Raw genomic sequence first — 15,667 nt, 5'->3', positions numbered from 1 at the left:
CCCCAAGCAACATAACTAACTATTTTCACAAATGGCTGCTTGGGGAAAAATCTGGCTGTTCTTGACCACACATGGCCCTTTTTAAAATTTAGTGAGAGGGACAAATGACCAGTGAAGACTGCCCACACAGGTGACCTAACAAAAGCTGCTTGTAGAGAAATGGAGTAAAGACAGCAGGGAGGCTACACACCAAGGCGCACTGGGCACTTAGCCCTGGGGAAAGGTTTTCTGTACACACAGAACCCAGAGGGGCCAAACACCAAGATCTTCATAAACTGGAGCAGCATTGTTGGCAACGAGGCACCCTGCTGTATGGCTCCTTTCTTCAACAATACCAAAGCTCCTCATGGGCTTTTCTTCCAGCTACAAGTGAGCAATTACAAGTCAGTCCTAAGGTGTGGGTGTCCCTGTGTAGAAATCAATCTCTTAAGGTGAAAGTGGTTGTATATGTAATTTCATCTCTATTGCAGACATTTTAAAAATTAAGCCCCATAGTTTCATAGCACAATCTAGTGTAGGAATTGGAACCTATATCACAAGGCAAGACAGTTTTTTGGGGGAAAGTCTGTCTTTAAATCCCCTGAATCATACAACTGATAAACTTTTTACCTTATTTTTTTTCATCTTGGTCAATAATTCTCATGCATATTTATTTCCAATAAACAATGACCTTAGAAATCTGGGTTCCTCTCTCCAGGTACTGCATAGAACGTGTGTTCAGACCTCGAAAGTTAGATCGATTTCATCCCAAAGAACTTCTGGAATGTGCATTTGATATCATCACTTCTACCACCAACAGCTCCCTACCCACTGCTGAAACCATTTACACTATCTATGAAATCATCCAAGAGTTTCCAGCACTTCAGGTACCTTTCCATATTTTCACATTTTGAGAACCCCCCATGAGTGCCCTTCACCAAGTGCAGTGAGAGTCACCTGCAAGCCCAGACCTGCTCCATGGTTTGCACTGGAGTGAATCATGTGTTTACCAAAGCAACTGCAAAGAGTTTGATGACGTTGCTTTTGACTTTCTTCTTGGGCTCTTACCTTGACCTTGACCAGAACTAGTTTTGTTTTGGGAGACAGATGTTTCTGGGTCCATTCTTGCGAAATGCAAGCGATCGGGCTAAGAGTATGCGTTGAGCACATTCAGACCCTGCTCAGAACCCTCTGTGGCTCCTCCTAACCTGATGTCTTACCTCCCCACCTGCCCTTCTCACAGTGGGGGCTGATGCCTGCCCTCTTCAGCCTCCCCCCTGTCACGCACACAGTGCCAGATTCCCGACTGCTGCACCACAGGGCTTCCTTCTCCAGAAAGTCTTTTTTTCTCCCAGCGTGGTGTTGGCCTTCCCTCCCGGGAAACCTGGCTCTCCCTCACTGTCTGGGTGGCCGGCCACCTTTTCTTCTTGACCTTCACAGCTCTTCACACAAGGCATCCACGTTCTCTCTCACTCATGCTGTGTGTGCTCCTTCAGGACGGAACCCCCAGCTCCACTCTTCCCTGTACCCCTCTGTCTAAGCTCAGCACCCAGCTCATCTCTCCGTGAATGCTCATTAACTGATTCACATGTACAAAAGTACTGTAATGATAACTGTTCCGCCAGCCCGTGCTTGTGAGTTCATTACACTGGAAGCAGATCTGTCCCCCATTGAAATGTGTGTGAACTCACTCAAGCTTTTTAGCATAGCTGAAAACCAGCCAGAGTATTTTTGATACATTTAATAAAAATGTTAAATTACATTGTATTCCTTAACTCTACCAGCGTATAGTTAAAAATAATGTTTATGAAAAAATAAACTAGAAGGCAAGATGCTGAAGTTAAGTCCTCCCAGGGTGTTACAATGATAAATTCATAGTAAGATTCCAGATTTGGTCATGTACTCATACTGCTTTTACAGTGGAAATAATATATAATTTTTTGGTGTATCCCAGGAAAGAAATTACAGTATTTACTTGAACCATACCATGTTATTGAAAGCAGTACTCTTACACTGTGGGATCCCAGAAGATAAACTCAGTCAAGTCTATGTTATTCTGTATGACGCCATGGTAAGCATTTAATTACTTTGACTTGATGGTAACATAATAATTAACAGTCCATTTTTATTTTCTTACTGATGCAGCCATAAAACTAAATTGGAAGTTTTGTCTCCTTCCTTCATCATTGAAAGGTGAAAGAACCAATTGGCTTTAATTATACTAACAGTTAACCAAGATTGGTTAAGCTTTTATTGTAAGCCCTGTCCTAGTAGAAACCTCCAGGGTGTTTTTTAATAGAGTCACTTCTAATCTTAAAGGATGAAATTATTTTATTTAATTTGCAAGATAATAAAGTTCTTTACTAACTTACTTCTTAAGGCAGGAAATCACCAAGTAATTGGTCCCTGTACTTGCCAGTAATCATTTTAAAACTAGTTAATGTTTTTTTTTCTTTTTTTTTTTCTTTGTAGTACTGGGGATTGAACCCAGGGCTTTTATATTGAGCTGTATCCCAGTCCTTTTCTTATTTTTTATGTTGAGACAGGGTCTCGCTAAATTGTTAAGTTGCCCAGGCTGGGCTCAAACTTAGAAATCCTCCTGCCTCAGCCTTCCAAGTACTGAGATTACAGGCCTGGGCTAGTGCATCCACCTTAGTTAACTTTTCTACTGTGCAGCTAGCTATAGGCCAGGAATGTTCTAAGTTTAACTTGCTTCATTATTATTCTTTCTTGCCTTGGCCAAGAGAGGGAGAATGGGTGTTGGAAGGAAAGGCTGGTGCCCTGCCTTTGTTCTCTCAGCCTGCCTGTGCTTCCCAGTGAAGTTTTCTATAGATTTTCGCTGAGGGAATTGGAAGACAGGGGCCTCATTCAGAACCTCCTTCCTCTGGGATTGGGGCTGCAGTGCCTCCAGTTACTCTTCCCTGCCTTGTAGTATTCCTTTATGTTATGATATCACATGCAGAGGCTGGAGGGGGAAAATAGAAAAAATAATTTAGAATTATAATATGGCTCTGGGATGGAGGTGATTGTTTATCTTCTCTTATTTCTTCTCATGCCATATTTTATTTTCATAATAAGTAAGAGGTATCTAGGGAAACAAACAGGGCCAGACAGCCTGTGTTTCAGGCAGAATGAATGGGCTGTGGAAGTCTGAATGGCTTATTGCTTTTTATATGACACAAGGCTTGACCAGCATTTCTTTCGTCTGGCAGATACATGCCAGTGGTCCAGACTTTGCTGTTTGTTTCTTGGTGGTTCTTCCTCCTCCACCCACAAGATGCTGCTGCTATTTGGCAGTGACAGATACAACACAAGCAGAAGCCCCAGGAACTGTGCGGAAGGGATGCAGCTCATTCTTCCCAGTGTCCCCCGCCATGGCCCATCTGCCAGTGCGGGACGACTTGCTCAGGTCCCAGTATTATTGGGGAGCATGGATTAAAATGATTCCCTCCCCATCCAAACAGAAATGTCCTGGGTAGGCCTGTCAAGGCCTCCTCCCTACTCAGCAAATGTAAATGTCCCCCTTTTAATTCATTTATGTCAAGATTTTTCAGTTCTTAAAACAATGCTAGTTAGGGTTTTATGTGAATTATAGAGGGAAAGTACTTTATTCACAGAATTAAATCCATCATTTATAATTAACAGCAATTTGTTCAGAATAAAGGCTGTAATTGTCAGAATTAGCCTGGAAATTATATATTGATCAGGGCCCAATTTGGTGACTCTCACTGTTCCCTTTTTCTTCTGCATTAGACGGAGAAGCTGACAAGGAGAGAAGTGGAAGCTAAATTTTGTAATCTTTCTTTGTCTTCTAATAGTGTAAGTAGCTTCTGATGGTATTATTACAGCTCTAGCTGTAGTTTTATGATGCCAGAAAATGTCACCAACTTCTTGTAGCAGTGAGGCATCAGCACTTCCTGCTGCTTCCCAGACCCAGTTTTCCCTTGAGTGTTAGCTACCATGGCAACCTCTGGGATTAGAGGAGAGAAACTAATTCTGTGATCAGAAAATGTCTCTTCATGCATCTTTTTTTGGGGGGGTACCGGGGATCGAACTCTTGTCCTTGGCTTGCAAGGCAGGCGGCGGAACCACTGAGCTACATCCCCAGCCCTTCATGCATCTTCTCGACGTGCTGTGATCACCCTGCTCTTTCTTGGCTGCTGGCTCCTTTCTTTGACACCCATGAAGCCTGTGCTTGGCAGAGCCTCCTGTCGAGCACCCCCACGATGAGTTGTCCCTTTCGAAGTGGATCGTATGGAACCAGGAGGCACAGAGCTGTCAAATCCATCTGGGTGTCTCCACCCTGCCCTGGTCTTCGAACTCCTCAGTGGAATTAAAGCTCTTGCTTTCCTGGAAAATTTCCTCCTACTGTACTAAAACCTTATATTTGATCTCAGCACCAATAAGGAAAATCTCATGTGATAAACAGGTTCATTATATTCTCTCTACAGGCATCAGATTAAGCCTAGATCTTTGGCTCAGTAATCCTCATGTAATTAAGTAGCTGAGTGACAGAAGACAATAACCTTTGGTGCATTTTCCTGAATATTTTTTTTAAGAAAATATATTTTCAAAAAGAAAGAAAACTTTCCCAGAAGCTTTCTAGCCCCTGATCTGACAGTCACTTTCATGATCTTGTGGTGATCAGCAAAATTTACATATGGGACAGATTGAAATATGGTTGTGCACAGGCCAGTCAAAACCAGTCTCTTGGACTCCTTCCATATGGCAGGCATGGTGCCGGAAGTAAGTGGGGAAGTCCACAGACTGCATTCAACTCCTTAATTCATCCTGGCCTTTAAGAGCCACAAGAGGGCATGCACAGCATGTGTCTACCCTCAGCTTCTTAAAACAACTTTGACAAGAGCACACACAAAGTGTGGTTGAAAGATATCACCCACTTATAGGTGGAGAAGATAAACTAGATGCATAGCACTAAGAGTTTTGAAAAGTGAGTGAGGTTAAAACTTGAATATTTAATATTAGAAAAGATAGTTTAAAGTTCAAGTATGAAGAATGGAAAGAAGGTGACTAAAAAAATATGTGTTATGTGCTTGTACCAGCTCCCCATGATGAATGTAATCATTATGTATTGCAAATTTGTAGTGATAAAAAATTTTTAAAGTATAAATAACCGTATTTATATATTCTCAAAACATATACATAGCACACTCCTGTGTATAGCAAATCTCATGTGTAAGTAATACCAGGAATGTGATCGAGACACTGTATCTCCCAAAGGAATTGGGTACTTTCATTACTTTATTTTATTTTATTTTGTTTTATTTGCTTATTTTTTGTTTTTTGAGACAGGGTCTTGCTTTGTAGCTCAGGCTGGCCTGGAACTATGTAACCCAGGCTGGCCTGGAACTTGTGGTGATGCTCTTGCCTCATGGTATTTAATGGAGCTCTGAGGATATTAGAAAGGGGGATAGATAGAAATAGTGCGAAAAAAGTTGAAGGATTTGGTTCAGCCTCACCTTGCAGAGGTATGATTTGTCCAGAGTCACATGGACTTAGTTGATGATGGGCTGAGGGCCAAAATCTGGAGATTCTAACTCCATTGCCTCCGGTACTTTGTTAATGGAGGTAGTTTAATGTTAACATTTAATGAGAAGAAATCATTTTTTATTTTATTTTGAAGAAAAAAATTTCCTCTCTTTGCCTCCCTCCCTCTCTCCCTCTTCTTTGCAGTTTTAGGGATCCAATCAGGTACCCCACCACTGAGCTACATCCCCAGCCCTAGAAAAACCTCAGAGACTTATGATTTTATATTCAACATTTTTATTTTTATCCAACTTTTTTTTTTTGGTACTGGGGATCGAACTCACGACCTTGCACTTGCAAGACAGGCAGCGGAACCACTGCGCTAAATCCTCGGCCCTAACATTTTTATTTTTAATACAGTACACAGATGATAGATTTTTACACTTTTTGGATCTTTAAAAAATATAAGTAATTTATCATTAACGGATTATGTTCAACTGAATCTTTGTTCAGCTCCTAGTTTTCTTGTGACAGTTTATAGATGAACCGGGTATGCCTACAGTCTAAAATAGCTATAGTTTTGTGTGTTAGTAATGTCAATTTTAGCTCCTGGGAGTTTTTTTCTGGCTATATGTCCATAGGTTTTTCCTCTTCCTCCTGCCATGTTTAGCTCAAGGTTAAATCATCTCCAGACTGCCCCCTTCTGGGGCAACCCATGAGAACAGCTGGTCAGAGCCGTGATCCAGAATCCCGGTGTGAATTGTGGAGGTGAAGGATTGATTGGGAGGCTGCAGGAGAGGGTGACATCCCAAGGCCCCAAATAGGAATTATTCCACCAAAGGCAGAGAAGGGAACTTCTGGTTCATTCTGCATTAGAACAACTCAGACGGTACCTTCTTGGCTCTCCGTTCATATGCCCGTAGTAATGGGAATTCAGTGGTACAGAAAGGTAAACAGAAACAATACTGGTCTGAGGATATATAGCAGAGGCTCTGCTAGTGCCAGGGTCTGATTTGCGCGTGTCAGCATTAACTCTTAGCGTGCGTGTGTGTGTGTGTGTGTGTGTGTAAAAGTGGACAGTATGTATCTAAAGCACTTCTACAAGAATTGGGGAAAGGATAATCCTTCGGATTACAGCAAAGGCTAAAATACCTTTGGCCACGATGTCCCCCTCTGCATGTTCCCCTTTGTGTGCCAAGCACCACACACAGGTGTCTTCCCTGTTGTGGACTGGCAGCTAACTGTGCCTCTTTGCTTTCCAGCTGTGTCGACTCTACAAGTTTATTGAGCAGAAGGGGGATTTGCAAGACCTAACACCGACAATAAATTCATTAATAAAACAGAAAACAGGTGTTGCCCAGTTGGTGAAGTACGGCTTAAAAGATCTAGAGGAGGTTGTTGGACTGTTGAAGAAACTTGGCATAAAGTTACAGGTTTGGCAACTCTTTCATACTGGCAGTTCAGATTGTAGCATTAATAACAGCTCAAGGGGGAAATGGGTTTTATTTCCTTAATGCTAATGAGTGTTTTATTTTTCCAGAAAAACTCTGCTTTCTGTTCTGGAGTATTTGATACCTAGTCATAATTTTGGCGTAATTCAAGATTTCTTTGCAAGAATCAAGATTCCTATCCTGCAGTAGTTCTTACTGTGTTAGCCTCAGAGAAGTGGTTTTCTTGAAGACACCAGAGTTTCTTTTGCTTGGCAGGCTCAGTTAAATAGACTTTGGGCCTGCTAAGTTCTGCTAAATATCCTGTTTATACTAAACAGATTGTTCTGCTGCTCTTGGGAAGCAGCATTCTCAGTGTTGTATTACACATGTGAAGTCTTGAGCCCCTGACATGGCTGCATGGCATTTCACTCTGCAGGTCTTGATCAATTTGGGCTTGGTTTACAAGGTTCAGCAGCACAATGGAATCCTCTTCCAGTTTGTAGCCTTCATCAGACGCAGACAGAGGGCTATCCCTGAAATCCTCGCAGCTGGCGGTAGATATGACTTGCTGGTGAGCTTGTACCCTTTGTCTGTTTAGTAGTTATGGCTTAATTTTATTTCTCCCTCAACTTACTGTTTTGAAATTTTTCAAACCTACGCAAAAAAGTTGAACCAGTAATACAAATGAATACCTCTATATCATTCATCTGGGAATGCAAATGTAATGTGAATTACATTTGTAATTTTTTAAGGTTGCAAAGATAGTACAGAGAGGACTCAAGGTCCTTTACCCAGTTCCTGCAGTGGTTACACCTTGCATAACTATTATAAAGTGTCAAAAGCAGGAAAGTGACTTTGGTACAAAGTATGTGTATAGTTCTGTGCCATTTTATGTGCATCCCATGATCATCACAGGCAAATCACCACAAAGACCTACTAGTATCATTTATCTGTGCAAATGAAAGGTAGAAATGTACCTCCCTTTACACTCTTTTGTCCACGCCCCATGTACGATCTCTATGTTTTATAAAAGTTCCTCCATATACCTTAAGACCCACACCAAACAATGTCACATTATTTGCTTTGCCAGACATAATTTAGAAAACGTAAGAGTAGAAAAGAGAGTCTATTGTATTTACCTCAATTTTCTGGTTTCTAATGAGAATCTACTATTGTTTGAATTATTTTTCTCAGATATCAAAGATGTTTTTCATCTGATACTGTCAAGGGTTTTTCTTTGAGTTTGAAATTGAAGCATACTGTGTCTTGACATAAATTTCTTTGAATTTTTCCTACTTGGAGTTTTCCTTTTTCTTAAATCCATAGCTTTATGACTTTTACAAATCTTGGGAATTTTCCAGTTATTCTTTCTTTGGATATTTTTTCCTTTAGTCTCACCCACTTTTTCCTCTCTTTCTAGGACTCCTGAGGCACAAATTGTTTGTCCTGCAGGTTCTGGCACATTTTACTTTAGCATCTCTTTTCTGACTGTTCAGAAGGGGTGATTTCTGTTGTTTTATCTCAGAATCACTTATTTCTTTCCTCTGTGGTCTCCAATCCACTCTTGAGCCCATCCAATGAGGTTTTTTTTTTTTCTTTTTAGTCTTCTACTTATTTGCTGAGGTGCGTTCCATTTTCTTGTTTTTTCAAGACTGTTCATGATGTACATTGAGGCATTTTTATGGTGGTTGCTTTAAAATCCTTACCAGATAATTCTAGCATCTGTGTGATCTCGGTGTGTGTTGGCTATCTTTATTGATTCGAGACCTGAGTTTTGGTACCATGTGTGATTTTCATTTGTGTCCTGGACATCTGGAGTTTCCCGTGATGCATCTGTGGAGCTTACTCAGGTCTCCTGTTTTAGCTACCTTTTGTGTGCAGGGGTGGGGGTGCCACCTGGTACTGTTGGGAGCCCAAAGGGAGGAGGTGAAGGTACACTTTCTTGCCCAGCTTCCTTGGACACTTCCAGGGAAAGGGTGCCTTGTTATGCTTCCCACAAGCCTCCACTGAAGCTGTGATTGATGGAGGGGTTGGCAGGAGGCCTTGTTTCTACTGGACAGCAGTAAGAATTCCAGCCTCCCCTCAGCTTCCTCTGGCTCCACCCAGCAGAGAAGGATGCTTTGTTGCTGCTTAGGTGAGGATGGAGGTCTGGGACCCTGGGGGCCTTGGCTTCCACTGGCATTGTTGGGGAGGTGGAGGCTTTACCCCTGGCAGATGTGACAGTCCTGTTTCCTGCTTGGTCTTCTCTGAGACCACCTTGCCAGGGCTTACTGGAGGGTTTTCTTAATTACCTTTTCTCATTGCTAAGACAAAATACATACCCAACACCCAAAGCTAAAGGAAAAAAGGTTTATTTCAGCTCACAGTTTATAAAGGTTTCAGTCCATAGTCAGCTGGCTCCAAGGAAAAATAGTTCATGGCAGGGCAGGCAGCAAGAGCAGCAGCAGCAGCCTACCTTCCTTTTCTTGCTTTATATTCCATCCAAGCTATAGGCCTGTTGATTGGTACAACCCATTCCCAGGTGGGGCACCCTTAATCCCAACATTATTCTCTTAATTCGAGAATCACACCCTTAATCCTCACACCCTAATCTAGCCACCTTTGAAACTCCCCACCCATGACTGCATGAGGCTTTTGGGGGGACATCTAGCTACAAGCCATAACAAGGGGGCTCATTACATCTGGGTAAGGGTGATGTCTGGGCTTCCTGCTCAGCCTTGGATGGCGGGGGGCGGGCATTGTGCTTTTTTCCTTGACCTTGATTTGGAACAGGTTGATCACTGGCTAAAAGTTTTCTTGCTTGCTGAGCTGTCCTTTTCATGGTCTTTTGCCTACAGAGAACAAGTGTTCTTTTGGCTTTTGTGCCGGTTTCTCCAGCACCCAGTCCAAAGTGTATGAGGTGAAAAGCAAACCCAAGGAATTACCATGTGTCATTCTTCACATCCTGCAGTCCCTATCTGGTCTGCCTTCTCTTCCTTTCCAAGACTTCTTTGTTTCATGTGATCACCAGGATTTTTAGCTAAACTTAGCAAGAACAGGAAAAAGTCTACTTCCATCTTAGTCTGGAACCTCTATATGAAATTTTAAATTATCTAGTAATGGTAAGTAAAAGAGACAAATGGGATTAATTTTAATGTTTTAAAACCTAGCATTCTAAAATATTATTTCAACGTATATTCAAACTTGTAAAAATTATTAATAAGCTATTTTCCATTCTTTTTTTTTTTTTTTGGTACCAGGGATCGAACTTAGGACCTTGTGCTTGCGAGGCTGGCGGTGGAACCACTGAGCTAAATCCCCGGCCCTATTTTCCATTCTTGAGGGGCTGGGCTTTACAGCACTGAGGATCAAACCCAGAGCCTTACACAGGCTCAGCTATTTACATTCTCTTATTCACTTTGAGTCTTCACAGCCAGTGTGTGTTTTATGGGTATAGCCCATGTCACTTTGGATTAGCCACATTTCAAATGTTCAGTAGTCACATGTGGCTAGTGGCTGCTACATTGAACCATGAATCCCTCAATGTGACATTTGTTAATATTTTCCTAAATTTGCTTCTCTCTCTTACCCCTCCACTGCGCACACACTCCTCTTGTTGAACCCTTTGATGATAAGTTGCTGACAGCGAACTTGCCCCTGAGTCATTGCTTTCCACATGATTGCAGTTGTTTCTCTGTTGCATACCCTGAGCTGTCTGTCTCTCCACAGATCCCCCAGTTTAGAGGCCCGCAGGCTCTGGGGCCAGTTCCCACTGCCATTGGTGTCAGCATAGCAATAGACAAGATATTCGCTGCCATCGTCAACATGGAAGAACCTGTAAGTCCGGCTTTGCTTTCTAGCATGCTTTCAAACAGCTTTCATTTCTAAAAGTATTATTCACCTTTTATAGCTGAGCAAAAGAAAACAAACTTAGATTCTCCTGTTATCGTCTTACACAACACATAGACAGTGCTGTAGCAACAGACACAGATGGGTGTCCTATCCCATGTCTGCTAGCTGGAGACAGCACCAGATCCCCTGGGTCAAGAGCTCTGTCCCCATGACTTCCCCCCACTCATGACTTCTGATGTCATTTGCAAGCCTCATTTTTTTTTTTCTTTTTTTTTTTTTTTGCTACCAGGGATCGAACTCGGGTCCTTGCTCTTGCGAGGCAGGCGGCGGAACCACTGAGCTAAATCCCCGGCCCCATGCAAACCTCATTATTGTATCTGTGCTTCTGACTGACCAACTATAAATCACGGTTCCCATAACTTCCACCCTGCTGTGACTCTTTTGTCAGAGCAGTTCACAGAACTCAGGGAAACATTTACCTGCATATTTGGCCTATGAGAAAGAATGTCACAAAAGCTGGAGGTGGCGAGATGCACAGAGCAAGGGTCTTTGGGAAGGTCACTGAGCTCATGTGCCTTCTTGAGACTTGCCGCCCTCCAGGACCCTCCACTGGCTCTGTAGATGCTCTCGGAACCCTCTCCTTTTGAGGTTTTATGGAGGCTTCATTGCACAGGCGTGATTGAGTATAGTTTTGGTCACCGGTGGTCAACCTAACCTCCAGTACCTGTGTCCTCCCCAGGGTTGTGGGGTGGGGTTGGCTGACAGCTCCAATCCTTTAATCCTGCCTTGGTCTTCCCAGTATCCCTTTGAAGATTCCGGGGATTTTAGCAGGTATATGCCAGGAAATGGGGAAGAAGACCACACAGATATTTCAGTTATGGCAGGTATAGACTGAGGGCTTTGGAAATAGTCCTGCACACCGCAGATAATCCGGGTGCTGTGAGTCCTTACATCGCACTCCTTGCCCTCTTCTCTCCAATAAGGGACCTCAGACAACCCACCTGTCCTCCCCTGGCCTCACTGTCCTCATCAGTAAGGTACTATGTAAAAACGAGATGTTCTCGTGGTTCGTAGACTCTTGTTAAAACTCTTGTTCAAAATTCCTGTTGTCTACAAAGCTAGAAATGCTCTTTTCTCCTTGTGTTTCAGGCAAAATTCATTTTCCCAGCAGTAAAAATATCTTCCTGATGACTCAGGGTACTTGAATTTTCTATCTTAAAATATGAATATAAAAGTCTCTTGAAGTAAAGCCTTCCACACACCATTCCTGCCTGTCTGCCCCGGAGCGATGCCTTTCCTCTAGGCTGGTCCCACATCCATACCTGCAGAATTGACCTCCAAGTGTAACTGCTCTGTTCCTATCCAGGTTACAATAAGTTCTTGTGACCTTCTCATTGTAAGTGTTGGCCAGATGTCCATGTCCAGGGCCATCAACCTAACACAGAAGCTCTGGGCAGCAGGAATCACAGCAGAAACCATGTACGACTGGTCACAGGTAACGGGCCAGGACGTGCCTGGGTGTGAAATGCATGGGTATGGCTTCCAGACTGATAGTCCTGACACTGTTAGATTTTGTAGAAGTCTTTATCTCAGTGGTTAGAGTTGCTGCCTATATTAATTTCTGATTGCTATAGTAACAAATTACCACAGACTTAATGGCTTAAAACAACATATGTTTGTTATCTTACATTTCTCAAAGTCAGAAATCTGAAAGCTGTCTCACTAGACTAAAATCAAGGTATCTGCAGGTCGGCCCCTTCTTGGAGCCTGGGGGTGGGGGGGGTGCTTTTCCAGCCCCTGGAGGCCCCCTACATTCTCTGGCGCACGGCCGCCACAGCATGGCATGTGTGTGGTGTACTTGGCAGTCTCTGTTAAACTTGGAAGTTATTGAGAACCTCTTACTGGGTCTGTCACACCGACTGTTCATGGCCCCTTAGAGCAGTCATGAATGTAACAAAGGCAAAAGAGGTGTTGTTCCTCCTTTGAAATGTGTGCCCTCCTGCTTAATGTTTCTGTCCCCCAAAGTCAGCACATTCAGTAATTTGCTTTGGGAATGTGACTGGACACAGTCTTGGCATTCTCCTTGATGACATGAAGCAGCTCCAGGTGCTCTGTGTGTATTTGATGGGCTCTGTTTCTGTTTCAGTCCCAAGAGGAATTACAGGAGTACTGCAGACATCATGAAATCACCTATGTGGCCCTTGTCTCAGATAAAGAAGGAAGCCATGTCAAGGTAAAGGCTCTAGGAAATGTTTCAAAATTCAGCAGTCAGATTCCCTGAACAATACTACCTTGCCCTTGAGGCCTCGGTCTTGTGCGGGCATGGAAATCATTACCTCAGCGCTCCCTTTGAAATGCTGGGTTTCTTCCTGAAGAAAGTGTGTAAGTGGCAAACCTTTTAGAGCTTTCAATGATACAAGGAGCCTGCTGCAGCACGCAAGCCACAGGTTCATCACCACTAATATAAAACATGGAAGAATCATCTGAACACTTTTCTTAGAGCTTTGAAAACAAAACAACAGCCAGGCAGAATGGCGCATGCATGTAATCCCAGCTACTGAAGAACCTGAGGCAGGAGGATGGAAAGTTCAAGACTACCCTGGGATACATAGCAAGATCCTGTCTCAGAAAAAGTTTAAAAGGGCTGGAGATAGAGCTCAGTGGCAGAAGGCTTACCTAGCATGCTCAAGGCCCTCAGTCTAACTCCCAGCCCCAGAACAGAACAAAACAAATCAAATCTTTGGGTGTAGGTTTTTTTTACTTTTCTCTCCTTGACTCTTTCTCCATCTAAGAAAACAAGAATAAGTAGAGCTATCCCTGCCAACTGGCATCTCTTCTGACCGCTTCCTAACCAAGTTTACATTGTTGTATTTAACTAAAAATCTTCATAAATGTGCCACCGTATTGCCTTTTTTTCTAATTATCTTTAAAGGAAAAAAATCAACTTTTCATCATTTTTCCTGTGTTTTTCTGATAATGTCTAGTTTTGATAGCACGGTGATGTTGGCCTCATAAAATGAGTTGGATAGTGTTCTCTCTTCTGTTTTCTGTAAGATTTTGTGTACAGTCAGTATTAGAATTGAACCCTCAAGTATTTGGTAGAATTTACCAGAACAGCCAGATGGACCTTCAGGATACCTCTCTCTTTTCTTTTCTGTTTTTCTTTTATTGTTATTTTTGTTTTTGGAGACAGAGTATTGCCGTATAATTCAGGCTGGCCTTGAAATCACTTTGTAGCCCAGGCTGGCCTCGAACTCAGTGATCGTCCTGCCTCGGCCTCCTGAGTGCTGGAATTGCAGGCCTGTGCTGCCACACCCAGCTTCCCTTTCTTTTAGCCTGAACTCAAGTAGTTTGTGTCTTCCCCGGATTTTCCCATTGTGTCTAAGCAGATATTCCCTTGCTGCATTTTCACCGGTCATAGGCTCTGTAGTGATGCCCTCTCCTTCGTTCCTAAATTGGTAATTTGTTCCTTCATCTTCCTAATCAGCTTGGCTAGGGGTTGGTTGATCAGTTTGTCTTTTTAGAGAACCAGCTTTTGGTGTCATTTCTCTATTTTTTGTTTGTTAATTTGTTTTCTGTTTTACTGATCTCCACTCTTTATTATTTTCTTCCGTTTACTTGGATTTAGTTTATTCTTTTTGTAATTTCTTTAGATGGGACTTTTTTTTTTTTAAAGATGGGACTTTCAATCAGGGGCTAACAAACTATGTTCAAATCCAAGCCACAGCCTATTTTCCTATGGCCCATGAGCTAGAAATCATTTTTATACTTTGTTGAGAAAGAGAATTGAATGTGAATAAACTGCATGGCTGGGGGCGGTGATGCACACCTGTAACACCAGCTCTCTGGGAGGAGACAGGAAGATTGCAAGTTCAAGCCCAGCCAGGGCACCTTGGTGAGACCCTGTCCCAAAAGAAAACAAAAAGGGCTAGGGAGGGCGGGGGATTTAGCTCAGTGGTTCCAGCACCTGCCTTGCAAGCGCAAGGTCCCGAGTTCGATCTCTGGTACCAAAAAAGAAGAAAAAGGGCTAGGGATATTGTTTAGTGAGAAGGCCCTAGGTTCAATCCCTAGTACTGGAAAAAAAATGTATTGACTGGCCCTTTATAGAAAAAACAATTGCCAGTACTTGGCTTAATTCACTGCTTTTCTAAGTATCAGAATTTAATGGCATACATCGTGCTCCAAGTCAGTCCTAAGCTAGTTACATCCCACTCATTTTTTTATGAAGCACTTCTGCTTTCACTCAGTTCAGAACATTTTCTAATTTACTTTATGATTTCCTCTAAACCATACGTTATATAGAATGTGTGACTTAATTCCTAAATGTTTGGGGATTTTTCCAGTATCTTTACTGATTTTTAGTTCCATTCCATTGTGACCAGAGAACATACTTCGTACAATTTCAGTTCTTCATCGTGGGGAGTTGGGATGTGTACCTAACACGTCTTGATTCTTTTTATTTCCTCTTCCCCTTCCCTCTCTCCCCCTTCTTACATCTCTAGATCCCCTTCCCATTTGCAAAAGATCTATCTCATTGTTTCTCATTCCTATCTTTTATTTTGTTCTTTAAAATATTTATACTTTAGGTTTCTCATATAAAAGAAACCATGCAATATTTATGCTACTGTGTCTGACTTACTCCCCAAATGTGTCTGACTTACTCTCAAAGTATATTCATTTTCCTACAAGTGACTCGAATTTCTTTATGGGTAAATAGTACTCCATTGTGTATAAATACTCCATTTTCTTTATCCATTCATTTGGTGATGAATATACAAGCTGTTTCCAAGATTTAGCTATTATGAATTGTGCTACATATGCAAGACTCATTGTAATATATTTTTAACTTTTAGGAAGATACCTAGAAGGGGAATAGTGGGATTGAATGCAATTTCTATTTTTTAGTTTTTTGAGGAATCTCCACACTGATCTCCATGGTG

The 15,667-nt window shown here is 42.3% G+C and overlaps 1 protein-coding gene across 7 annotated transcripts in view; it reads left to right on the top strand.

Annotated features, from left to right (window-relative positions):
- The window catches only part of Eif2ak4 (eukaryotic translation initiation factor 2 alpha kinase 4), a 109,234-nt gene that overhangs the window by 78,577 nt on the left and 14,990 nt on the right, over positions 1–15,667 (top strand). For 6 of the 7 annotated variants that reach the window (XR_015449795.1, XM_004861532.4, XM_004861533.3 and 3 more), the window contains 8 exons: positions 698–866; positions 1,934–2,050; positions 3,733–3,798; positions 6,729–6,899; positions 7,333–7,467; positions 10,605–10,712; positions 12,094–12,222; positions 12,874–12,960. Coding sequence is in view for 6 of the 7 variants with exons in the window: in XM_004861532.4 (XP_004861589.1) it covers positions 698–866; positions 1,934–2,050; positions 3,733–3,798; positions 6,729–6,899; positions 7,333–7,467; positions 10,605–10,712; positions 12,094–12,222; positions 12,874–12,960 (982 nt within the window). In the remaining variant the exon portion in view is untranslated. The remainder of the gene's footprint in view (positions 1–697; positions 867–1,933; positions 2,051–3,732; positions 3,799–6,728; positions 6,900–7,332; positions 7,468–10,604; positions 10,713–12,093; positions 12,223–12,873; positions 12,961–15,667) is intronic. The other variant, XM_013078443.3, reaches the window with a different exon arrangement.

Source organism: Heterocephalus glaber, unplaced genomic scaffold, assembly GCF_053883595.1.
Source record: "Heterocephalus glaber isolate CG9 unplaced genomic scaffold, H.glaber_assembly_v1.0 deba00000809, whole genome shotgun sequence".
NCBI classification, from domain to species: Eukaryota; Metazoa; Chordata; class Mammalia; order Rodentia; family Bathyergidae; genus Heterocephalus; species Heterocephalus glaber.
Note: the sequence above shows the minus strand (reverse complement) of the source record. Positions and strands in the feature narration are given on the sequence as shown.